The 25,855-nt window shown below is 43.3% G+C and overlaps 6 protein-coding genes across 9 annotated transcripts in view; 3 read left to right on the top strand and 3 right to left on the bottom strand.

Moving 5' to 3' along the window:
• The window catches only part of LOC126559512 (NADH dehydrogenase [ubiquinone] 1 alpha subcomplex subunit 7-like), a 387,608-nt gene extending 367,787 nt beyond the window's left edge, over positions 1–19,821 (top strand). Inside the window, exon 5 of the mRNA XM_050215679.1 lies at positions 19,807–19,821. The gene's annotated coding sequence lies outside the window, so the exon portion shown is untranslated. The remainder of the gene's footprint in view (positions 1–19,806) is intronic.
• Positions 1–25,855, bottom strand: part of LOC126558602 (persulfide dioxygenase ETHE1, mitochondrial) — a 277,195-nt gene that overhangs the window by 11,758 nt on the left and 239,582 nt on the right. The gene's annotated exons all lie outside the window — the stretch shown is intronic.
• On the bottom strand, positions 5–4,069 carry LOC126557576 (USP6 N-terminal-like protein). Of its 2 annotated transcripts, XM_050213388.1 has the most exons (6): positions 2,941–4,069; positions 2,722–2,871; positions 1,658–1,831; positions 1,335–1,566; positions 329–367; positions 5–163 (listed from the first exon to the last, which is right to left on the bottom strand). In XM_050213388.1, exons 1-6 carry the CDS (start codon positions 3,892–3,894, stop codon positions 9–11), a joined length of 1,704 nt encoding a protein of 567 aa, XP_050069345.1. In that variant the 5' UTR covers positions 3,895–4,069; the 3' UTR covers positions 5–8. The 2 variants fall into 2 exon arrangements, with proteins under 2 accessions (XP_050069345.1, XP_050069347.1); XM_050213390.1 differs by lacking the exon at positions 329–367.
• On the top strand, positions 8,626–13,443 carry LOC126556774 (DNA repair protein complementing XP-C cells homolog). The gene is made up of 4 exons (XM_050212260.1): positions 8,626–8,898; positions 8,959–11,509; positions 12,441–13,074; positions 13,150–13,443. The coding sequence occupies exons 1-4, from the start codon at positions 8,636–8,638 to the stop codon at positions 13,440–13,442; spliced, it is 3,741 nt and encodes a 1,246-aa protein (XP_050068217.1). The 5' UTR covers positions 8,626–8,635; the 3' UTR covers position 13,443.
• The window catches only part of LOC126559740 (probable cytochrome P450 28a5), a 149,762-nt gene continuing 139,754 nt past the window's right edge, over positions 15,848–25,855 (top strand). Inside the window, exons 1-8 of the mRNA XM_050215913.1 lie at positions 15,848–16,032; positions 16,100–16,346; positions 16,429–17,059; positions 17,135–17,539; positions 21,331–21,496; positions 24,187–24,430; positions 24,519–24,626; positions 24,699–25,679. Of these exons, the coding sequence (XP_050071870.1) occupies positions 15,848–16,032; positions 16,100–16,346; positions 16,429–17,059; positions 17,135–17,539; positions 21,331–21,496; positions 24,187–24,430; positions 24,519–24,626; positions 24,699–25,673 (2,961 nt within the window). The 3' untranslated portion in view covers positions 25,674–25,679. The remainder of the gene's footprint in view (positions 16,033–16,099; positions 16,347–16,428; positions 17,060–17,134; positions 17,540–21,330; positions 21,497–24,186; positions 24,431–24,518; positions 24,627–24,698; positions 25,680–25,855) is intronic.
• LOC126559190 (malignant T-cell-amplified sequence 1 homolog) overlaps positions 22,768–25,855 on the bottom strand; it is a 237,956-nt gene continuing 234,868 nt past the window's right edge. For 2 of the 3 annotated variants that reach the window (XM_050215312.1, XM_050215313.1), the window contains exons 2-5: positions 23,544–23,559; positions 23,324–23,476; positions 22,947–23,249; positions 22,768–22,853 (exon numbers count right to left, since the gene is read on the bottom strand). In XM_050215312.1, the coding sequence (XP_050071269.1) occupies positions 22,772–22,853; positions 22,947–23,249; positions 23,324–23,476; positions 23,544–23,554 (549 nt within the window). In that variant the 5' untranslated portion in view covers positions 23,555–23,559 and the 3' untranslated portion in view covers positions 22,768–22,771. Of the gene's footprint in view, positions 22,854–22,946; positions 23,250–23,323; positions 23,477–23,543; positions 23,608–25,855 lie in introns of those variants that run through there. The other variant, XM_050215310.1, reaches the window with a different exon arrangement.

A 25,855-nucleotide genomic window follows, 5' to 3' on the forward strand; every position in this document is an offset into this window, starting at 1 on the left:
TTAGTTCCTTACAAGCGAGTACTTTCTTCGATAATTCTATCGTTATCACAATAGTCATCGATCGAATCGATGATGACGAGGGAATTTAAGCTGGTCGCCATTGAGGTCCCCGTATCGAACGTGGTGAAACTCTGGATTGTGCGCAACGAGCTGGTACTAACGCCTGCAGGTCGGTCCGAAATCATTTGAGCGGAAAGGTGAAACATAAAAATAAATAAAACATAAGAAAAACGATACATTGATTTGAAGATTTGTCCAACATAAACTGTTTTTTTTTTCTAGAGCATCTTCCGATGGTTAGATTGCGTGTATGTACGTTAACCATTACCTTCAACTAATCGCGGATTTTTTGGCAACCTTTGCAACCCTTTTATAGCTAGCGCAGCAGGGCGGACAATCATTGCAATGTTAGAAGAAAAAATGCAATCATTAGTAAAATAAGCTTTTCCTATATGGGTGTGCGTGTGTGTGTGTGTGTGTGTGTGTGTGTGTGTGTGTGTGTGTGGGGGGGGGGGGGGGCATTGCGGATGCTTTGTAGATTTTACTGCAAATTTGTATTTAAATGACCGACAACGGACGAAACACGGATAAATCACATCAATCAGAGCAACATTTTAGCGGTTTAAACGAGTGATCGTTATCTTAAGGATTTCGTTAAATAAATATGTTACGAAACTGTTGAAAGAGTTCAAACAGATTACATTACGAATACAGAGTTTAACGATCCATAGAACAGGAATTAGAATAGTACAAACAAAGCGAAATTTGAAATACACAACATTTTCCAACTTGAACACACATTTTAGCTACGCAGTTTCAATTGATAACACAATTTCCCATCATTTTAGAACATCGTCAGATTCGGCACTTTTTCCATACTTTGACGTTATGTTTATCTTACAAAGGTGAGTTCTGGATTCCAAGCCGATGAACATGATGGAGGTATAGAAAAAGTTCCGAATTAGACGGCTTTCTAAACCAATTGTAAACTGTTTTGTCGATTGAAACAGCGTAGCAAAACTGATGAAATGTGTGTTCAAGTCGGAAAATGTTGTGCATCTTAAATCCTGGCATTGTTCAAGCTATTCTAATAATTGTTCTATGCGCTGGAAACCCTGTAAAATCAAACATACTACTAACAAGCTTTACATAGTGAATCAATCAAGGGAAATCAAACCAATAAACCGACAAGCGTTTTGATGAGAAAAAGTACAAACGAAACTATTCCAAATACTTTGCATGCCAGTCTACAAACTCTAACTAACATTAAGCAAATAAGCATTTCGCGCATGCCACCGATTATAAAAGCAAGCAAACAGACATTTAGCACTCACCTGTATGCAGCTGGCTCACTGTATCTTCCGTAATATCATCGTAATCTTTCTCCGTCCGTTCGTCCTCTTCCTCATCTTCCGCCCTAGCAGCAATAGCCCGTTCCCGAACAACCAGCTCACCATCACCATTGTACTGTTCCTCCTCGTCCTCGTTCTTCGATTCGCTACGATACAGCACCGTTTCTTTCAATGCTATCTCTCGCTCCGAAAACTGTTCATTACGGTGACCGATCTGTTGAAGGAGAAGGAGGAGGATGGTTGTTTACCATGAACAAATAGTTGCAGCGGCAATAAACGTTTCGGTATGTTTCGGTTCGACTTACCTTCGCCTGTGCTGATGGTTCCACCACAGTTTGGCCCCGTGGCACGGTTGGAAGCTCGTTGGCAGACGCAGGTGGTAGATTAAGTAGTTTTAGCTTCTTCAGCTCATCCATCGAATGCTGGAGAACTTTTATCACATGATCGTCGTGATAGCCGAACTGTTTGTGCAACGAAGTCTTCGTGTGGAAGGTGGTGAGAAAGTTATTATTATTTATTTGTATACAAGTATATATCAGAAAATAATATTCGCGTTAAGACAAATCATAAGAAACATATACAACTTTGCCTTAAAAATAGTGAAGTGAGCTCTCACTAATATTCCATAGCATATCAAAAGACGAAAGCAAAACCATAAAAATTGAATCACAATTAAATAATCCACCAGGATAGCTTCAACCTCATATTTATGCAGTTCTTCATTGAGATTGAGTGATAATTAGGTGTTAAAAACTAATCTGATGAGAGTATCAGGATCAGTCGTCCTTTGTCGTGATCGACTGCGAATTCATATCCGGTGCTGATAAATTAATACTCACATAAATAAATCCCAAACTAAGCATACTTTAGTTTAAGAATCTTAAGCCTGTCAAGACCAGTTGAAATAAAGAATCTAGACAATGCAAGCGTAGCTATAAACGGAGCGGATCCCAACAATAAATTAAGGCTTTTAAAACATGGGAAAATCATTCTCTAACACTGGAGCCTAATGTTAAGATAAGATCTGGAATCTTGTTTGCCTTGTTAATCAGAGACTGATCAAGCCATATAGCAAGGGACACAAACTCACTAAGATCAAGTTTTGGAGAAGACTACAGTCATATGTTGAGGTATCTTAATAGGTACAACAAAGGACAGACGATATTGCGCTTTGAAGGATATCCGATAAACCATCACAAGAGTCGGTAAAGCATTCGTTAACCTTAACTATGTACTATTCGCCAAAAGAAAAGAGTTGAATCAGGATAGCAGTGAGTCGTTTTAGACAAGCTGTCAAAGACCACCTTAATATTATCAAATTTGTGGATACAGAATTTCAATACCTAAGAGAATATCCTATGTAACTCACCTGCAAGAAATCCGTCACCTGATCCATGTCTTTCATTCGAAGTAGACGGGACTTGTGAATCTTCAGTATGGTGTACGCCATCGCCGTTAGTACACGCTCGCCAAACATCATATAGATGTCCCACACTCGCAGGCACAGGCTAAACGGTATCTAAAAATGAGATATTCATGCACAGTAAAATAAAACCAAAACTACACGGCAACCGGTGTAGATAATTACCCGCTCGATGAAGATAACAAAAAACCATTTCAGCGAATACAGCACAGAATGTACCTCGTGCTTGTCCAAGTGCTTCTTGAGCGATGGCATACACTTCGTAAGGATCCTGTCGTGGTGCGCCAGAAATCGCATCAACTTCGGAAAGCCCACAATGTACAGCCCGTGCATGGCGTACCGTGCATTGGTCATCAGCACATCCAACGCCCAGAACGTGTCTTCCTCGTCGAAGTACATCAACAGTACTGCGGCCACCGTCGACATGCCCTGACAGTACCCTATTTCCGTATTGTACATACTGTAAGCGGCCAGCACGCGGAACAAACTCTGCTGCTTCACGCTGTACCGCTCCCTATAAAACAGATGATTCCGAAACTGTCGATTCACGTCGAAATCGATCTGCCTTATATCGGGACTGTGGTGTCGGGCACACTGCAACATCCGGTCGTACATGCCCACGTTCTCTTTGATTTGCCGATCAAGATCAAGCAGTTTGCGCCAGATTGCCGAACGCATCCGATCAGGGATGCCCTTCATGATGCGTCTGGGGAGATTTTTCTTCGTCGCAGCACTGTCCCAGTTTTTGTCCATCTTTACCCATTTTTTCAAACGTTCCATCTCGATCTTGTGATGCAGCAGCTCCGCCTCTTTGGACTGTTTCGGTGCAACGGGATGCAAGAAACCGTACCGATCTGCCTGCGTGTAAACTTCGAACAGCGGATCCTCCCAGGCATCGATACTGTCACATTTGCGTCCCTGGTCGTAACGTAGAAATATCTCATCACGTTCGGCGTTGGCACGCTCGAGCAATAGCAGCTCCTCGTCAGTCATCGCAGCTGTAGAGCTGTAGAGGACTACGTCCCCTGACTCCGGACAATGTTCCTTCGGTTTCTGTTGGTGCTGCTGCTGCTGCTGCTGCTGGTCGGAGGACAAGCTGTACCGATCGTACCTGGTCATGGACGGATGAGCGTAAGCAATCCGATCCCACCGATTGCTGCTGTTGCTGAGGTACGTTAGTGTTGCTGGTTGGAATGATTTGTGGCAAGATGATGCGTTCTGGCAACGTCAGCATCGCTCGCTGGCACATTTTTCCATCCACACACTCCAGATGCCACCGAAAGCAGCTGGACCACCACCGCAATGGGGCGGTTAGTCGGCACACGATTTAATCGGTATTCTAAAACGAGAAGAAAGACATCATTAATGTGTAGACTAAAAACAGGTTGAACTAGCTTCAAAGTTATCTTTCAGAACTTTTTTTTTTCCATTGTAGAATTAATGATTGTCAAGTTTTCGGTGCAAGCACTAAAGACACCCCAAACCATAACAAAATCGTCACCATGCTTCACCGTCGGTCGCTATTCAATTGAGTAGTTCGATTGCGCCACACTCTCACCAGTCTGTCTGACACGAAGATATGAAGTATGCTTTTGTCCATGATTATGACCATCTGGCAAAACTCGTTCGGTTTGACCAAGAAGTTGTGGTGTGCCCACATCTAACCGCTCTCACCGGCTACTTACATGCAAAGTAACCTCCATATCCTTAACATTCTGTACCGTTTGCCGATTTTTGTACATTGTCAGGCTGTCTACTGTCTTGGGGATTCTAATCTTAGGATTTTGACTGATTTGCCGTAGTGTCGTCTAAAGTGTGTGTCTAAAGTTTGGTGAGTTTATTTTGGCGGGCTCTTAGGGGAGGATTCTACAAGGATTTTGTCTCGTAGAAGGTATGAAATAACGTTTTGAAAAAAAAATAATTGCTATCGATTTACCACGCCTGCTACCTTCATTCCAGCGATCAATGGTCGGTTTTCGAATTTTTATTTAAACGAATTAAACTTTGCATAACAAAAAATTGCTTCGCTGTCTTTGGTTACAATCATGAATGGATAATATTGTTTCTCCGTTGAATTCTTATATTGTCGATCAGTCGACCTGTTTTAAGATCCGGTCAAACAAACGAGGGTAATTTAAGACGCATCTCAATATTCAGCCATCAAACAAGGTATGGCTCAAATTCTCTATAAACTAACCAACCAATCAAGCAGCCAATAAATTAGAAAGCCTCACTAAACTACCACCAATGATTGGCGTCATCAGAAGTAGAACAGGTGCTCGTTTATGCTTGTCTAAATGTAGCGAGAAAGGATTGGCTGTTATGAGGACACTGACTACCACTTTGCAGGACTATTTTTAGGACCATGAAAATCTAAGTATGACGCCAAGAACCTGCTAATTATACACTGGATCAGCTAATGTAGCAGCCACCAACTGCATTGCTCCTGTTTTACTAGAGTACATCATGGAGTTCTACTAAAATTCGTCTTTGGCTTTACAACCTCAAGAGGTCAGCATGGTCTGCCATTACTGACTTCCTTTGCTTGATTTTTTACTTGAAATCGGATCATCCCGAACCAAACTAACTAATTCAAAATTTTAAATGATCGTAACCCTTTTCGGTACCGGGTAAAGCAAGCTACCCATCCATTATTCATAAGCAAAAACTGTACTTATCACGTGCAAAGGGGCGTAAATATTATGAACTTCCCATATTTCCTAAAGCATGGATGAACAATCGATTTTACTTTTCGTTACAGTTTATCGAACAGCAAAAACAAAATCGAAATGTTATCGTCGCTGACCTTCTCGCAGTGTTTGGCTGCAACCAAGCCTATTGGGAATCGTAGTATCTTAACTGTTTTAAGTAATTGCTAATCCCCCGGATGCCTTTTTGATTGTAATTCGACGCCCCCCAATGATTCAACGACAAACTCTACGACCAGTTGCATCGTTGCTTTGGTTTTTCCCATGAATGACCGGTTGCTAGGACAACATAGCTCGTGCGCTAGACACATTTGACACTAGGCCAACATTATTTATGCTGTGTGCGCCTGCTGCAGCGAGTTTTTGTTTCACATCTTTGTGCACCACCGGTGTGTAGCACTTTCGCTTCCGTATCTTTTTTCGTACACTACACCGCTGTGTGAGCGCTCCCGTCCAAACGTTACGTGTCTTAAGCCCGGCCAAACCACAGTAGTGCACACAGTTCGCACGTTTGTTCCATTTCGTTTGTGCTTAATTTGTCTTCAATTCAGCAAACGGCCGGCGAACCGTGAGAGATTTTGCCACATTTTGCACAGACGTGCCTGGCCCGCTTTGATGTCCGATGTGATTGTGATGGTTCGTAGTTGTGGCTGTTTAAATTATCATGCAGAAACAGTAACCTTGACTGCGGGGAAAACTTAAAAATTTCCCGCACCACTCGATGTATCGGTAGTTGGCCATTTCCATTATGCAATGCGATGGCCTTATCGGAGAAACGATGCATTCATTGGAATGGAATTCATTGAAATAGGTTTTAAATTGCAATGACAAATCGTAGACAAAAAAAAACAGAAGTATTAGGATAAAAATGCAACCACATTTGAGCATTAATGTTATCATAAAATCGTCGGTATATCAGCAACAGTTGGAAAAAGTGAAGCTAACCAATGTGACGCCAACATATTTCTCACCAGCAACGCATAACCATCGTATACCATCGATCATCTTTTAAGGGTCATCTACTTCGATACGATCCGAGGGCATGTGTAGCAATATCGACCCAAACCAGCAAAACACACCATCATATCAAGGTGTAATAAGGTGGCGGCAGCATGTGAAAGTTTCTTCACCACATTTTAGCCAACGATGTTGCACGCATCGGTTACTAAGAGCGCTAGCCATATAAATGCCGGTCGGCGAAAAGAGAAGCAGCTGTCCAAGTTTATTCTTGATTGGTGGTTGCTGGTTGTGTATAAAAACCTTTGCCGTAAACAGTTTATGCTGCACGTCTGCTCTCATGTACTTCCAGTGGCGCTGGCTGACCAACGTTTTGCTGGAAAACAAATTGCTGAGGGCAGATGTTACTGACTCGCCAGAAGGATTCCTCCCTGCTGCTTCTGCCAGGCATCTTTTTGTTGCATCTTTTCGCCATCAATTAGCAGGTGCAAAAATTTTCTGTACATGAAAGGGAATATTGATCTGTTTTACTCCATCACGCACTTCATCGTGGCCGGCATTGAACGGTATGAAAGCAAACAACAACAGGAGTCATACACAGGCGCACACACCGAAACATTTGGGGTTTTTTTCTCTCTTATTTTTTGCTTCGCTTACTGCTACCCCAGCATCTTATTTGCGATATTGCCACAAACAGCAGTTGTTTATCTTATCTACCACCCGGACTGCATCAACATTGGCGTCAAACATCGCGAGCTAATGAACTTAGCAAGAATGCGGAACCCCACAGCACAACGCACATAGTCGTGAAAGGTTAAAACCGTACGGCATTTGCTTCTGGGCCAGCCAGACGGTGACGTACACTCGTGGCATCATCGTTTTCACAACCTATACTGCTTACAGCATCGTGCATTCCGGTTATGCAAAGTATATCGGCTCCGTAGCACGGGACACTCCACGTATCGTCGAATCCAAATGTGGTTGATTCGGTAACAACACTGGATTTTTGTAAGGCACTGTCGCGGACGAGCTTACACCGACCATGTACACAAATGTGACTATCGTGGACACGAACATAATCTACATCCTTAGCTGCTTCTTGATTACTGCCCCACAAATAACACCATGCAAAGGGCGGATAGCTAGCTAGCCTGGTATGTGTATGTGTGAGGCAACCGTTGCTACTAGCAACGTGACGCGAGTTCACGATAAGGGCAGTGTAGATGGTTTTCTTGGCAAGAATTCTTTCCCCAAACTATAACTGTAACCTCTGAACGCTTCGTTTGGCACTCATTCCGCGCGGGTACTTGCGGTGCATTGGACCATTTATATTTCACTGGGCGGTTTTCTTGGAACAGATGGAACTGCAACCCAACGTCATTAAGAAATCATGAAAAACAACACTAAAACCATACGCAACGCAGGACTTCCTGTTTACGCGGAGGCTTTAATACGAGGAGCTTGGTTGACCGAATGCATCCCATACCACACTTTTCTGTATCACATTTAACGCAAATTTCCCACTATCGAGTGAGCATCCACTGCGTACAGCAACATTGTTTGCTTACCGGACACTTTTTTTCGCGTAACACCTACACCCAACCGTTCAATTGGTGGCAGGAAACGACAACGCTGAACCTATTTTACGAAACAGCAACACAACAAAACGCGTCCGACGTCTCGAAAAGTTTACAACACACAGGCAAGCCTCGTTTATCCGTGCTGTTACTATCTTCAGTGCCCCGGATAAAAGCTCACCACCGGATAATCCGATTCCGCTGTCATCGGGAAGAAAAAAAAGGTGAAAACATTCATTCAGTGGCCGATAATCGATTAAATAGTTTTATTAAACGTAATTTTACTAAAAGTTCCATTGAAAGTGGAACTTAAATTTTGTTAAAATCAAGTACGTCGTACGTCAAACAATCTATAAATCGTAACTAAATCACTATAAAGTAAACACAATCTGTTTGTCTCACCTTACACATAATGATCTTTGTTTTTAACCAACCATCTGCGGCATTTGTTAGACCACAGTCCAAGTTCACCATTTCTACACAAGTATAAACACGTTTGTCATTATTTGGCGGGCTTTTGTCGGTTTTCCACACATTGCGTAAATTATAATTCTCATTGTTGTGTTCTGTGTGTTCTTGTGGTCCTGCGTAAGCTGTAAATAAGGGTAAAATTCAACCATGAGTGATGAAGACGATTTTCAATCCGCTAGTGAGGAAGAGGCCGATTTTTCTGCCAGTGAAGATGAATGGCTACCCACAAAAGATAGTAAGAAAAAGGCCGGCAAAAAATCCAAAGCCACAGCCAGTAGCTCTGATGAGGAAGATGATGATGAGGAGGATGGCGATGAGGATGGTTCTACAGAGGATAGTGATGATCTGGAGGACTTTGCTAGCAAATCCTCGAAAAAGAGAGGAGGCAAACAAGTCACTTCTAGAAAAAGGTATGTTGCTCCCTTCCTTCCCTTCGTTTTGCAATAGCAATCCAATAATTTTTTGCACAGATCTGCCACTAAAGCTACAAGCCCCAAGCAGCCAAAGGCTACGGGAAACAAACGGAAACGCTTAACCCCCGGACTGCGGGACAGGCTCTATCAGCAGTACAAGAAAGACTTGCTGAAAGAGATCTCCCCGGCAAAGCCTCCCCTGAATAGCAGCGTAACTGACATTTTGGAAAAATGTCAGTACCAGCGTAAAACGAAATCGGTTGCTGACGAAGATGATTCGGACAGTAGCGGCGACGAACATTTGGTTGATCCGGAAAAGCTCGATCTCGGTGCGACGTTTTTTAGCAAGCAGGAATCAGCGGGCAAACCGCCGGGAAAGGCGGACGAACCGCCACAGTTCGATGTAAATGCTGGCATGCGGCTGTCGGACAGCTCGGCGGAAGAAGGTGAGGGAGATCAAACGATCGGTGAGGAATCACTGCCAGCCTCGATCCCGAAGCGGGCTGCTGACCGATTGATTAGCCATCTCAACCAACAATCGAGTGAATATATGAATTTTACTAATCTCGACCAGTTCACGGCAAAGGTGGAGGAAGCAAAGAGGTTGCTCAAAAGCTACCAGCAACGGGAACAGCAACCACCGCCGACCGGTAATAATGGATCGGCGGACGACGTGGTCGCCAGCTCGCCAACCAAGGTGCCGGAGGAGAACGTGTCCAATCTATTGGCAATGGGCGAGAAGGAAAGGGAAGCTGTAACAGTAAAGCAAAGAGAGGGGCCCGAAAGTTCGGACTCGGAATGGGAAGAAGTACAAACGGGCGATGGTACGGTGGGAAGGGAAGAGGAAACATCTAAACCGGTCACCGAATCCAGCGGATGGCAAGTAACGATCGAGATGGAAACAGCCCAAAGCAAAAGGAAGCGTCGGGAAGAGATAGAAATGGAGCTGTACATAAAACGAGAAATTAATCGTGTAAAGCGTAGAAATCAGCTAAACTATCATAAAGCAAGTGTGCTGGGTGCTATCTGCATTGGACAACGGTTAAATCGTATCATCGAGTCTGGGCCATTGCGCGGTCTGTTAATGTCGATCATGCAGAGCAAATGTGGCGATGAGTCGAAGGTGAAATGGGACGATAAAAAGATGAAAAGCTTCGCCGCCTGGTACAAAGAGCAGTTTGTGCTCGATTCGAATGATTTCCTGGTAAAGCGAAATGGTTATAGCTTAAGCTTTGTGCTTTCGTTGGCTGTTTACAGGCGCAAAGTGTCCTGTCGACATGATTATGTACTGCTCTTTCTGGCCTGTCTTCGTATGGCTGGCGTGCAGGCACGCCTCGTCTTATCAGCCAACGTACCGCCTAAGCGACCAGCGATGAGCGATTTGTGTCCAATGTCTGAGCGCCAGATTAAGGAAAAGTTTGAAAAACGGCTATCGAACGGGCATGCAGCATCGAAGGAAGTCGTTCCGGACAAAGCACCTGTCAAAACGGTACAAAAGGAAAGCAAAACTGTACCGAAAGAAATTCCACCCCTTTTGACGGAAAGTAAGGAAGACAAAGAAAAGCAATCTCCTATATCGCCAGCTGCTACAAAAGAGAATCCAGATCCTTCACCAAGACGTACCCGTCGGCAGGGGAACAACACCAACGCGCTAAAACCTGCCGAACAACCAAAGGTAACCACAAGAAGAAAGGCACTGTCTACACTAAACATTCCTCAGCTGGATGGTGGCGATGATCGAATCGTAACCACCGAAGACAATCTCCCCGTGACACGTTCATTACGCTCACGATCGGTCCCAAAGGTACCGACACAATCGCCCGTCGTCGGGTCATCACCATTTGCAAAACGACAGTCGAACACACCGAACAGCGCTACCACTAAACCGCCAAGCAATGCCACACGCAAGCGAAAACTCTTTGCAACTCAGTCGGAAGTTAGACCGAAATCTCCGCCAATAACGCGCACATTATCGGCTAGAAAAGCAGCGAAGAAAACCCCGATTCTCCAAAAGGAAACAAAAGAACCAAAAGTTAAGCGAAGGGCGATCCGTCCAGCTACATCTTCCGGTGGCGATGATGATGATGATGATGATGATGCGTTTGAGAGTAAAAATAAATCTAAAAGCAACAGCTCAGCAACTGAAAATGATGTCGCATCGAAAACAAACAGCAAACAAGCGAAAAAAGTACCTAAAATTTTGCTAATCGATGTTGTTAAATCTCCCGAAGCTGCCAACAAGCTTTCTTCAGTATGCTCTCCTGAAGCACAACAATCCAGTTCCGACGTAATACCAAAAGCTTCCGCTGCGAAACAATCGCGACGACGTGCAGCTGCACGTAAAAAAAGTTCCCACGCTTCCGATGATGATGATAGTGATTTTGAAATTCGCAAAGAAATGACCAAGGTACCCCGGAAGCGAACCAGCTCTGCTACAACAACGGCAAAAGCGAAGAAATCTCCCCGGGCAACTAATTCGAAGTCAACGGGCGAGCGAGAGAAGCAACAGAAAACGGATCTTTGGATTGAATTCTACAGTGAAAAGCTGAAACGATGGCTTACGTTCGATCTTGCCAGCGAGCAGATAGATTGTGTGGATTTGATTATGGTAAGACATGGCATGAAAATGTGTCCTTTTACGCGGTGTAACCTAACCCTTACGTTATTCACTTAAATCTTTAACCTTTATTTTAATGACCTCCTAGCCGGGTATGTTTTGCATTTTTAAGTTTTCAATAACATTTTGTATAATGGTGCTATCAACGTGAAACTTTTGAAATGCCTAGAAAAACATTTGCTCCGTCATACAGCAAAAACTAGCATTTTTTGTTGTTTTGAAATATACTTTTAATTTAATTTTCAATTTATTCGCCCATTTTCTATAACCAACCACCCGGGTAGGTCTTATATTTCGTATTTTGTCATATTATAAAGCTAATATCTAAATGATCTGTTCGTCGTATTTGCATGCAATATTCCAGAAAGAGGAGACTGTTTGCTTTCGATCTAATAACATTTAGTTGCGAATTTTAAAAATTTGACTTCTTTTCATTTTCCACTTCCAAAGCTGTAAACTCCTTACATCTACGATAAACCAACTCTGACTATGACTAATCAGGGTTTTTTTTAATATTGCCATTCTTTGTGTTGCAAACTAAACGAGAGCTTGTTTTAGAAGAGATTCAGTGCATGATCGGCATACGGATACGGGTGAAAATAGTTTGCCAGTCATCACTTACTAGCACTAGTTTCAAAGCTAAAATTTTGTAAAAGATCAGTTAAAAGTTTTTTGTTCCACAGGCTGGACCATAGAGGCGCCGCTGGGCTGGACACAAAACAAAACCTTTGTAATAGTGCTACAATGTACAGGGATATAGAAGAATTATACCTGTATCCTTCTAACTGCTCAAGCTTTACGTTAGCTCTGTCCTAATATGGATATGGAGAGACGATACTTACTCAAGCTTGGTCCATAATCTCAAGGTGTCCGCGAAGCTTAATCAGTATTGTTTAATCCAGAATTTTCCTTTTTTCGGCAGCGAAACGCTTCCAGCCCAATATCGTACGTATTTGCCTGGGATAACGCGGGACACCTGAAGGATGTAACGGCCCGGTACGTGAAGAATTGGAACACAGCTTGCCGGATGTTGCGCGTCGAACAAACCTGGCTCGATGGTGCCTTGCGCCGCTTCGCATACGAAAAAAGTGAAGCGGATCTGCTGGAAGAGAAGGAACTGAACAAACTGGACGCTGACAAACCACTTCCGAAAACGATCAGCGAGCTTAAGAACCATCCACTGTACGCGTTGCGTAGACATCTGCTCAAGTACGAAGCCCTGTACCCGGCTGAACCACCAACGCTAGGCTTTATCCGTGGCGAAGCAATCTATCCGCGAGAATGTGTCCACACACTGCAAACGCGGGAGAAATGGTACAAACAGGGCCGTGTCGTGCGTGCGTTCGAAACGGCGTACAAAGTGGTTAAATGCTGGAAGTACGATCGACCGACCAACAACTGGCTGAAGGATCAACCGTGCGATATCTTTGGCTACTGGCAGACGGACGAGTACGATCCACCGACGGCCGAGAATGGGCTGGTACCGCGCAACGAGTACGGCAACGTGGAACTGTTTACCGACAAGATGCTACCGAAGGGGACGGTCCATCTGAAACGTTCGTATTTCGATTGTTTTGTATTGTTGTCACACTTTCATTATCATACTCTTTCTCTATCTATCCCGATAACAGTGCCCGGTTTGAACAAGGTTTGCAAACGGCTCCAAATCGATTGTGCACCAGCGCTGACCGGTTTCGATATGGCCAAAATGCGCGTGGTGCCCGTTTACGATGGCTTTGTCGTGTGCAAGGAGTATGCGGAACAGGTCGTCGAAGAGTGGTACAAGGAGATGGAGAAGGAGGAAGAGCGCGAGCAGGAAAAGCTGGAGAAGCGTGTGTACGGCAATTGGAAGCGATTGATTAAGGGGCTGCTGGTACGTCGAAAGCTTCAGAACAAGTACAATTTTGATAATCTAGCGCTCTAACTACAGCAGCAACAACAGAGGCCTGTTTAGTGCACTAAGCAGCTTAGTACCTGGGTTAATGGTAATGTACAACTTTACAACGTGTGTCTATAAATGTACCTCTTTTTTGATCATAGTATAAGTGTATTGTGTTTTACCTTTTCTATTACTTTGCCATAAATATACATTTTTTTAATAATATCTTTGCCAGCTTTCGGATTTGAGTTTTTCTTTTTCGTTTTAAGGACCGAATATAGTTGTAGAAAGTTCAGCTATTTCCTGAAAATTTGGTATTGGAAGCAATACTCAATCCATAATCGTATTGCACAGGACTGCTGGTGACATTGGCAAAGATCGAATCCCACCGCTTCTGTCTTGTCGAAATTGTATTGTTTGGTTTTGTTTTAGTCTATCTCTACACAAATTAATCTTCTTCTTGGCTTAACGGCCTTCTAGGTCGTTCACACCTTCACGCCAGCCATCTAATGGTTTACTGGAGTTACCGATACAACGTACGAATGTATATCCAAAGTTGGCGTGCTTTGTCAGATGCTATCAGAAGCTACAATCGCTTTGTTGTGATGTTCTAAAGGACATCAGTTCTACTTACGGTTTAGCGATAATCGTTCACTCAAACGGGGAAGTGGAAGTGGAACACTTTAAAAAATATTCGAAAAGGGTAGTCCGGAGTAATTTTCAAAACATTCATCTATTCATCGGACTCTAGTAGATAAGTTATCATGAAAATCAAGAAAATCGATATCGTAGCGGTTCCGCCATTGTCCTTTCCACGGATGCCAAAAATCCTGCTCAGCATCTTCCATTATAACACGACATAAAGAATTTTGTATACTTTTAGCACAATCTGAATGACTCATAGAGTGCTAACGGTGTTTCAAATACGGGATATTGTTTCATCATTTGATAAATCACTTTCACTTTCGATAATTTTTTTAACAAGTAGCAAGGATACTAGGGGTGGTCCTGCAGTGGAATCGGTAGTGTCACCGGTCTTCAAGCTTCAGGACGGGAAATTTGATGCGCCGAACTGACTATCCAGCAACCAGGTTAAGGAGCGCATGGTCCAGAGATCTTATTATCCAAGAGATCTCGATGTCTGAAATGGCATAGGTACTTTACAATCGAAAAAAGCACGTTGAGCATAAGGAGATCGTCTGTTAAGGGACATTTTAGGTGCAGAAAGTCATTAACCTCATGCACCAAGAGACCTTGTCATCGAAAGAGTCGCATCGTCTAAAGGAGCCACACCTCATCATTTTCGTCTAAAGCGGCCTCATGCACCAAGAATACTCTCAGTCCAAAAGATGTCGTTTCCCTTTAAAGCATTTACTAAAGTGGTCGCTTTCGCCCATTGGTGGGCCCTGTGGCAAAGTAGTGGACGGTCTCGAATAACTGACAAATGGGTAAGGTCTCGCGCTTCTTCAAGGTTAAGTACGATTTGAAGATCGAACCGGCCTCATAATGGAGTCCTCGTGTTAGGGACCTCCTCAAAAGAAGCGAACCATGAAAGGAGCCATGTTCAACAAGTTGAAAAACATTGACAGGCTAAAAAGGCACGAAACCGCTGGTTTAAAGGACAATCTTGCAAAAAAATAAAAAAATGCAATCTTCTCCACGCCCACTAGCCTCTTCAATATTTAAATTCGCGTCTCATTCAGACCAAGCCGTTACAGAAAGGGACTCATTTTAAGGGTCAAATGGTTTCGATCGAAGAGTTGGCACGTTCGCATCATGCAGAGCATTCATTGAACCGCAAACAGTACAACTAACATCAAAATTTCGTCATTTTCCACAATACATTAGTCATGAACATACTTGTTTATACGGTCGAACGAACGAAACGTTTGTTGCTACTTCAGCTATCGGGGCCTTCGTTTCTGATAGCCATATCTGTTTGTGCCAAGAGCCTTACTGATAAAAGCGGGAACAATTTTATATTAGATAAAAAAAAAACAACATCCACCAAGAGATAGTCAAATTGATTGGTTCAAACCAAAATGTCACTGTGTGCCGCAAGTCCGGAGTCGGCTTTGCTATGCCCGACTGTTGATGTTGATGTGTGTTTTTGGCCACCCTACCTTTTTGCGTTTATTTTTAGCATTACTCCCTCCCAAATCCGCATCAATGGTCTGAACAAACCCTGAAGCAAAAAAGAAAATGAAACGAAAAAAATATTATCTCCAAATTAACCGTCCACTAACACCGCACCGCGGAAGAACTCGTACTGGATCGATGATGACATCCCGTGCGCGTGTATACAAGCTGGACAAAAATGTGTGTGAGAGCAATTTAATGCTCGTCGGACCTCCGGGCCGGTCCAGAACGCCGTGCCACCTTATTTGCGTCCAGATCGCGGTGCGTGGAAGTAGCGCGTGTGAAATCGATTCCTCTCGACTCGCGTCAAGATGTTCGTTACCGTCACATTGTTGGTGACGGCCCTTACGTTCGTGTACGTGTATCTCGCTTGGTACAGGAACTACTGGACTAAGCGGAACGTTCCGGGACCATATCCGCGACTATTGCTCGGCAACTTTCCCAGCTTCATACTGCGCAATCGACCGTTCGTGGAAGACTTTCAAGATATATACGAGTAAGTGACCATCAGTGGCGTTATCCATTGATTTATACACTAACGATACTGCGATCTGCACTTGCAGCGAATTTCGGTCAAAGGCCAATGTGGCTGGAGTGTTCAACAGCCGGCAACCGGCGTTGCTGGTGATGAAACCCGAGCTCATCAAGGATGTTCTCATCAAGAACTTTAAGAACTTCCAGGACAACGAGTTTGCCGATTCGATCAGCAAGGAAAGTGATCCCATCTTTGGACGTAATCCGTTCATGCTTAAGGGCGAAGAGTGGAAAGAGAAGCGTGCCGAAGTTACACCGGCATTCACTACGTCACGGGTAGGTCGAGCGTAATCAGGATGAGACCATTACCAACTCTGCATGTTAACCGTTTCGCTCTGTGTCTGTCCCATCATTGCAGATGAAAGCTCTCTTCCCGTTCGTGGAGGACGTTTCGAACCGCATGAAGCAGTACATCACGCAGCACAACACCCAGGGACCGATCGAGACGCGTGAACTGTGCGCCAAGTATACGACCGATGTCGTCTCTAGCTGCATATTCGCAGCCGATGCTCAATCGTTCACCAAGGAGAAGGCTGAAATACGCGAAATGGGCCGGAAGTTGCTGGAGCCAAACTTCCAAATACTGCTCATGTTTCTGCTGATCGGTATAGTGCCGGCGCTTAAAAAGCTCATCAAGATCTCGTTCGTGCCGAAAGACATTGAGCAGTTCTTTACCAATCTGATGGAAAATGCGGTAGCCTACCGGGAGAAGAACAACGAGAAGCGTGTCGACTATCTCGATCATCTGATAAGTTTGCGATCGAAGAAGCAGCTCAGCACGCTCGATATGGCCGCCCATGGTGTGACGTTCTTTATCGATGGTTTCGAAACGTCCAGCCTGGCGATGTGCTTCACTTTGTACGAGTTGGCCAGAAATCCGGACTGTCAATCAACGCTACGAGCGGAACTGATGAACGCACGCAACGAGGACGGTACGATCGATTACGATTCCCTGCTTGAATTGCCCTACCTCGATCAGGTGTTGTACGGTAAGTCTTCAAATTGGAGAGCGCATTATTCACATAAAGATCTCGATTTGAATCTGATCTCCTACTTTATTGCAGAGGCCCTTCGCATTTGGCCACCGGCTGCCTTCCTGTCGAAGGTTTGCACCATCCCGACTGAGCTGGAAGTATCCGAAGGTAAGACGGTACTCGTGGAACGCGGAATACCGGTCATGTTACCGGTTTGGGCTGTCCATCGCGATGCGGAATACTTCGAGGAACCGAAACGCTTTAATCCGGACCGTTTTGCACCGTCCAACGGTGGCACCAAGGTGTACCGTGAGAAGGGATGCTTTCTACCGTTCGGGGATGGACCGAGACAGTGTCTCGGTATGCGTTTCGCATTGATGCAGGTCAAGCGGGGCCTGTTTGAGGTTATCACCAAGTACGAAATTTCGATCAACTCCAAAACGAAGCAACCGCTCCAGCTGGACCCGAAAACGTTCATCATTTGTCCGGTGGGCGGTATCTGGTTGGATTATAAACCGATCCAGGCATAGTAAGATAAGATCGGTAAGGGAATTCGATAGGATAGCAGAACGGCCTGGTGCCAAAGTATATACAGTGTGTGAATGATGCAGCCATTTGGTAACGATTGTTTAGTCGTTAATAACAATAAGAAAATTGTTCCACTAATTCAGACCTAATAAATGTGCTGTTTGAGCACTTGCTATAAATATTCAAATACAGATTTATGTACTTCATTATTCCAATTAACGATAATTCAATTCAAAATTTTACCTCACCTTACGTGTTCAAGACACTTTATACTAAAAATAGATCACTTATTTGCCTTAAAGCAGTCAGCTTGGATATTGAGTCATTTTGGAGCGGTCCTAATAATAACGGTTTGCTCTTTCCATAACTCCCAAACTTTCCAAAACTGAGCCCTCACGATCAGCTGCTACTCAGTGTCAGCTACAATGCGATTGGATAAGTTCGATAAGAATAAGTACCAAGCGATTAAAGTGGTTTACCGAAAAAAAATGATTGGTCACTGCTTCAGGTCAGTTGGCAAAGATACTTGAGCATGAGCAAGGCCATTCGTGTTTTCTTAATTTTTGCCACATGTCCGGCTTTAGCTTGGACTTCGATGGTGGGTTTTTGTTTAACACACTATCCATCTTGTCCAGAGCAATTCTTAAATTAAAAAATCCTTAAATTCAGTAATTTTTCAATGGGTAGATAAGGGAGAGTAAAACAAAGTTGAATAAATTAAATGTAAGATGATTTTTGTTTTAGTTAAGTCTACCACTACTTAACAAAAGACGGGAACATTAAGTGATGAGGTATTATATAGAAGGATGAAGGATGACCAGAAGGATGGGGGAGTCGAGTTTAAAGAGAAATATGTTGGCAATAAATAACTTCCGAGCCTGGCTATGGCGCTCCTTGAGACAGAGCAAGGGCCAGCAATTGGCACCGTACTAGGGTCGTCTAGGAAGCGTCTTGCGGCGATTTCCAGCCTATCCATTGTGGTGACACCTGCGGGCGACCAAACGACACAGGCCTGTCCGCAAGCATAGTGGTCACCATTCGAGTGATAATACCCTATGTCTTGTCGACTCGCTGGACGATCGAATTGGGATGTGGCTTAAAAGACAATTTGTCGAAGAGTAGTTGAGCACTTGCTCATCAAAAAAGCGGCCGAACGAAAATAGCACATCACTTGGACATACACACCGTTGGAGATACACAAGCTTGTAAAAGCATCAGCGAAGCTTTGGAAAAAGTGGAAGTTGCAGGACGAGGACACAAGAAGGTAGAACTTGACGATGTCAGAGTACAGCAGACAATCATTAGCAAGGAGATGTCTCATGCAATCCGAGATGAAAAAAAGAAAAGTAGGGAGGGGTCAAGACACTACCCTGAGGTATCTCTGACTTGTCGATGAGCGGCTCGAAGAGAACCCCCTCAGCGCCACTCTGAAATCGATCGGCGCTGATGAGGGCATAGGAGGATCGGGAGAAAGAAGCCACGCATTGAGGGATGCAGTAAAACTAGCTGAGCCTACAAAAATTTCTTCAAACAGATGCGCGAACGGGTTATTAGTTCTCAAGGGAGAGGATATGGAGCGATTGTCCAGGGTCATGGTGGCAGAGATGTCCAAGTTGCCACGACGACGAGTGTTTGCAATGGTTTTGGTGGAGGAATACGATTACAATTGATTATTGAGAAGAATATCGGATACTCTAGGCGTTGGAATGGAAAGATTTGTGACATTTATGACTAACGGAATTGGAAGTCATATTGGCACTCTAATGACTTAAGATACGATACCACGTAGTTAGATATTCAGTCAGCAGGTGAGTACTTGGGGAATGATCCGAATCGGATTTGATCCCCGGTCCTATCGTATTGAGACCAGCACAGCTGTCGCCTCTAGTACCGATACGCCCAATTGAATATTGCCGGTCATCATCGATACGCTCATTCCTGTGTTTACATCTCTGTTTGCAAAAACAGGTTACCTTACCACCTCTACTAGTGAAGATTTTTGGCTCCATCTGATCACTTCTTGTCACGCACAATCACAGATCACTGTTTCAATCGAATGAAATTTGCACGTTCGCAATCGGCGAGATTTTTCTGTTATCGATCCAAGGTTCATAATTTATTCGTTTCCTTTTTTTTAATAAATCCTAAAGAAGAGAGAGCTGTGAAAAGCACAATATTTACAAAGAATGTGACCTTATCCACAGCACGATTGCATTATGGAAACTTCCTTCCAGAAAAGAACAGTGAAATTCATAAAATTCTCCAAGAACTTTTATGATCCGGGGGGTTCTCCAATTTATGATATCCCTCTCTAGAGGGATACCTCTTCTTGTACTGGAAATGCACCGACGGTTGCGTTTCGAATGAATCGCCAGTACAGGGGTGTCGGTCGCATCAATTGAACTTAATTGCCTTTTGCCTGAGATGGGATGAGATTGCAGTTTCTCCACTACCAAACAACTACATAACTTTGGACCCGTGAGTAAACAGTAGTGGAGTTGAATATTATTCCACGATTAACTATGACAGTGCAGTAACTCTTGGAAATCGGCAAACTGGTGTTTGTCGACTGACTTGACCGTTTTTTTTTTCAAATTCCTTTTTGTTTGTTTCTAATATTTACTGTTGCAAACTTAGATCACAATAAAGTATGATTAAAAATCGATAATATGTGTGGAAATATATCGACTACGTTCTAAGACTCCCACAGCTGGGGGACATATCTGGTTTAGTGCTCCTTGTTTGGAATGACATCAACGAACACGTTTGTGCAAATAGCTTATAAAGGCAATCATTTGATTCGGCATAGAGGCCAGATAGAGAGAGAAAAAGAGAAGCGATAGAATGGTGTCATGGTATGGGAGCAAAATCAAACCACACATGAATATGACCTTGAATCGAGAGCATATCATAGAGCAAAATAGACATGAACTTACAACCCCCACCGTTACATTATAGAAGAGAACCACTACCCAGAGTCTACAATCTACCAATTGTAAGTAATTTATCACCTTTACGATTAAACTTGGTGTACTACTATCGCCAAAGTGAACTTCGAACCATGCCGAAATCAAAATGTGCCTGACCGTGTGAAGAGTCTCTAAATTTGCATTCTTCTCACTTTATATTTATGTTTTGTAAAACGCGTTATCAAGTAATTAGTTCGTGACCAGCGTGTTAAAAAAACAATTCCGTGTAGAGAATGTTTTCCATGTAGCATACTTTCAGAATATTTCAACAGAATAGATTATAGGTTCCGGAAATGATCTGTGTAAGCAAGATTTCATCCTCCACGTTCCAGCCAACAGAGTACGAAGATTCTAGCACTGCATTGGCTAAAATTAATTTAAACTAACACTCGCTTGCATGCTGCAACAAACCAACCAAGCGCACACACACACATGCCGAGGGGGGGATATGGTGTGGCAAGCATTCAAACAATGTTATCGCCTTCGCACAGGCGTATTGGACAAATGCACAGGCGTCCGACAAAATCATACAAAAGGCCACCAAATGGGCGAGAACTTCAAATAAATCGTGCGAAGTTGGTCGTGCGAATTCAAATCCTTCGCCGACGCAGTCCAACCAACACACGCGGGGGACCAGTACTGATCGATCGATTGTGCCGATCGGAAGCAGTCGATAGTCACAGCAGCAGTAACAACAATTCAGTGGTCAGTTGGTGTGATTTGGGTAACACGAGATTCGCGGTAATTGTTTGTGCTCGAGCTCGGAGATGCTGCTTATTCTAATTGGAGCCGGTGTGGCCTTCGTCGCACTGGTGTATCTGTTCCTGACGTGGGAGTTTGGATTTTGGGAAAAGTACAACGTCAAGGGACCGAAACCAAAACTGCTCTACGGCAACATACCGTATCTTTTAACCAAGAAGCGGCACTTCGTGTACAATCATGATCAAATTTACAAGTAAGTAGTTTGCTTTTGAACTGAGAAGAAAACGATCTACTAACCAAAAGTGTTAGCTGTGTGAAAAGTTAATGTCCTCGAGCATGTTCTTGTCTTTTTTCCGTTCCTCAAACGGCTGATGGATATACTAATGTCCTCGTCCGTTAACTGTTTGTACATTATCCTTTACTATTTATATATATAGGTGTAAATTATGGTGTGCTTTGTGGCCTGATAAGTGTTGTGTTACATCGTTTAAACGTTCGTATTTGTATCAACATTCTGATGTGTGTGACATTAAAATTGTATACCGAGCAAAGGATGAGTATGGTGCCTACTTATCCTTAATTTGATCATGACTTGGATGCTGTACCCATTCATAGTAGGCTAAGCCTTGATTCCTTTGTATGTTCCCTACAGTTTTTTCATATATTTAATCTTTTATTTGCTCAACTTAACATCTATTTAGTTTTGCCCACTTGTGTGCCAATTTGTGTTCCATATGGTAAGAACACAATTACAAAACCCTTTAGCGTAATGCAATTAGTATAACTTAAAAGATCAACAAACACATTTTTTCACGTCACAAACAAACGTCACGATCATTCCGGGGATTGTTTAATCAGCTGCGCACATGTTATATTTTCTTTCATTCAGAGTTTTCAAAGATTGATTCACGAGTGTTATGATAATAGTAAAGGGGTTTCGATCCATGTAATGGAACTTTAGAATCACTCAGTGTAATTTTCCAAAAGGATAGTAATTTGTTGCAAGCTTTTTGTGGAACTTAACCATTATAGAGTGGAATATTGCTTTCAGTTAGAGGAAATTGACAACACGACTATGGATTTTTGCAATCTACTGTGGATTTTCTGCCTACCATTCCGTCATTCCATGTAAAAAGGGTAAAACAAATCTTTCAATAGTTTGTTTACCTAAGTACATCATCATGTTTACCACATTTATCATTGATCTATTTGAAATATTCCTCTGAGTTATAGTTATTTAGTTAAGTCATTGTACTATTCCGTTTTATGGATTGCAACCCTGTAACATCAGAAAATATTTCTCATAACGATCTGACCACCAGCTTAATACTAGAAGTTTTTTTTCGTATTTTTCTTGGAAAAAAACTAATCAAATTATTCAAAAAAGTTGTACGATTAGAGAGCAGCATGTTCTTTCAACTATCTAGCATTCGAAATCATTTAATGTTCTTAAACCAACAAAAAAACACTCACCAACCACAGTAGTTTCAACACAGCACAATGCAGAAAAACGTCCTTCGGACGCGCTTTATTTAATCGGTTTCATCTGCCACAGTCCATCGTTGAGATAATGGCAATTTTCCACACCAACGCCCTTATTTACTTTGGCACTGTTATGGGAAGAAACGCAACAAGAAGTAAATCAAACACATACATACCAACGAACATGCGTAAAATGAAATTTTCTCGATCTCAATACTCACATATCATCCGTCGACAGTGTAGTCATTCCAATTGCCAACGCGTGCTGCTTGCCCTCGGCCATGATCGCCACTACCGTTCCCTTGTCCACCTTGGTCATGCACGCCCCCGGCGACGTCAGTCCCGGGCACATTATGTTAGCCCCGCTCAACACAAACCGGATGGCACCCTTGTCGACCTGCTCCATTGGGAGAAAGAATGGAAACCGATGGAACAGCTTCAGTGTCGGCATCCATGGACCGTCGCGGTGGCGAAAGAACACTTGCTCGCCGGCGCCATTGATTAACAGTTCGATGTGATCGTGGCTGGGAAATGAATTGAGGTTGAGTTTTAATTTAAACGAACCGATCAGAGGTTAACGAATCAAAGACACGCTTACCACTTAACTATCCGGAACGCATCTTTCTTCGGCAACACCAAATCGATGTGATTTTCGATGGTAGGAAACTGCTCAATCAGCTTCGCCCGGATACCCTTCTGGACGGAGGATTTCAACTGCTGCACACCAGAGACGCTTTCCTTCTCATCGAATCTGTGGGAAAATGCAATATTGCTTGTACATTAATCGCTACGAACACACAAAGCGTAAATATTCTTACTTTTTGAACATCGTGCGGTAGAAATTCAGCGTCGTGTGTGTTGTTTTGGAATTGGAGTCGGTCTTTTGACGTCTCACGGGTACTGTCAAAAGTGACAGCTGTGAATGCTTCGAAATTCCGTGCTGCCTAATGGAGTGATTTTTCGAAAATTTTAATATGTTTTTTGTTTTGTGTTTGAATTAGTACGTTGAAGTAAAAATTGGAGCGCAAAAATCGGTAATTTTTCAATAGGTGCTGCCCACGCTGCTTTTGGTCTGGTATATTGCACATTAGCTTGTTATATCACTTAAAGAAGCACTTAAAAGCTGTACTTTATGTGCAGTATTTATGTTATCTTTGAACAATTCACTAATGTGCTAGTAGTTATGCATCATCGTTTCATTTGTTCATTTTATCTGATTATTTCATTCTGTTTGTAAGCTCGAGGTAAAGTACCTGTAACTCCTTTCAAACGGTTCGGCGAGATCTACTTCCCATCTTGGTTAGGGAAGAAAGCCAGCAGTTCAAAACAGAACCAACGTAATTTCGACGATGAATGCATATTTTTATAAATAGAATAGTAACTTTGTTTCGAATGTGGTACAGCATTACTTCATAACAAAAAAATTTAAAAAAAAACAATCATTCTTCCTGCCTATTTAAGTGACTTCAAAAACGAACCAGTGGTTGGGTACTACAGTATCAGAACGCCCCAGCTGATGGTAAAAGATCCGGAGCTAATAAAAGAAGTCCTAAGCAAGGGCTTCAACAATTTTGCTGCCAATGATTTCTCCGATACCGTGGACGAAAAGTCTGACCCTCTATTGGCGCGCAATCCGTTCAGCTTAAGTGGTGAAAAATGGAAAACACGGCGGGCCGAAATTACGCCTGGTTTCACCAATAACCGGGTAGGTATAGAGTTATTTTTTTCACAATTTATGCTTTCATATCTTTAATAAAACGCTTCAATTGCATACTATTATCTCTTTTATCCAGATTAAAGCGATGGCACATTTAATGGACGAGGTGTGCGAGCGCATGATTCGACACGTGAACAAGCAGGCCGAATCTAACAGTGGAATAGCATCGCTGGATGCCAAAGAGGTAATTGTTTCTAAGTAGGGACTCGTATCGTAAAAGTTCATCATTACTTACTTTCAATTTCAATTTCTACAGCTCATGGCAAAGTACACCACGGATGTTGTTGCCAGCTGCATCTTCGGCATAGACGCGCAATCATTCACGAAGGAAAATCCGGAAATTCGCCTCATGGGCAAAAGGATCATGAACTTTAACTTTGTCGTTCAGATCGCATTGCTCGTGACAACCTTCTGCCCGTCGGTGAAGCGTTTCTACAAGTTCACGTTCGTTCCGAAAGACGCAGAACAATTTTTCATCCGCATCATGCAAGACGCAATCCGCTACCGCAAGGAGAACAAAATTAATCGAACCGACTTTCTAGACCATCTGCTGCAGCTGCAGGATCGCAAACAGGTGACGGACGTTGATATCGCTGGCCATGGTGTGTCGTTCTTTGCCGATGGGTTTGAAACGTCTAGCATTGTGCTCACCTACTGTCTGTACGATCTTGCCAAACATTCGACCATCCAACGGGAACTGCGCGATGACATCCGGAAGGCGAAGGAAAGTGGTGGTGGTAGCATTTCGTACGAGCAACTAGCGGAAATGCCTCTGCTCGAACAGATTATCTGCGAAACGATGCGCATACATCCGCTGATGTCCGTCATGTCCAAACGGTGCACTGCCGATACGACGCTGGTGGGACCGAAGGATCGTAAAATTTTCGTCAAAAAGGGAACCACAGTCGTGCTGCCGTACTATTCGATATGTTTCGATCCGGAACATTATCCAGACCCGCAAAAGTACGACCCGAATCGTTTTTCACCGGAAAATGGAGGTAGCAAGCTGTACCGTGATCGAGGCGTTTACTTTCCCTTCGGTGATGGGCCACGTATGTGCTTGGGGATGCGGTTTGCTTTAATACAGGTAAAACGAGCGATCGTAGAGATTGTGGAGCTCTTTTCCCTCTCTGTCAGTAGCAAAACGATCGAACCGTTTGAAATGGATCCGGATATGTTCATGCTTATGCCGAAAGGTGGTATATGGCTGGATTTTAAACCTATCGCATAAGTTGAGGTCACTTTTCGGAAACAATAAAATACTGATTTCTGGCATTTTGGAATGCAAATTTGTAACTCTAATTTGAACACAAAAAAGTACACAACATCTTCAAGCACTAAACCACCATTACACACTTTAAATGCAACCACGTGTGGCATTTGTTTTTAAGTGCCCTCAGGTTTTACCCGTTC

This window comes from Anopheles maculipalpis, chromosome 2RL (assembly GCF_943734695.1).
Source record: "Anopheles maculipalpis chromosome 2RL, idAnoMacuDA_375_x, whole genome shotgun sequence".
Lineage (NCBI taxonomy): Eukaryota > Metazoa > Arthropoda > Insecta > Diptera > Culicidae > Anopheles > Anopheles maculipalpis.

Bases quoted from the DNA above. Each gene is read 5' to 3' on its own strand.
- LOC126557576 (XM_050213388.1), bottom strand. From the start codon at position 3,894: ATGACCAGGTACGATCGGTACAGCTTGTCCTCCGACCAGCAGCAGCAG. The intron at 1,832-2,721 runs GTGAGTTACATA...TTCCACACGAAG, and splicing joins AGGTGACGGATTTCTTGCAG to ACTTCGTTGCACAAACAGTT. The intron at 368-1,334 runs GTGAGTGCTAAA...TAGCTATAAAAG, and splicing joins AGTGAGCCAGCTGCATACAG to GGTTGCAAAGGTTGCCAAAA.
- LOC126556774 (XM_050212260.1), top strand. From the start codon at position 8,636: ATGAGTGATGAAGACGATTTTCAATCCGCTAGTGAGGAAGAGGCCGAT. The intron at 8,899-8,958 runs GTATGTTGCTCC...TTTTTTGCACAG, and splicing joins CAAGTCACTTCTAGAAAAAG to ATCTGCCACTAAAGCTACAA. The intron at 13,075-13,149 runs GTTCGTATTTCG...TCCCGATAACAG, and splicing joins GGGGACGGTCCATCTGAAAC to TGCCCGGTTTGAACAAGGTT.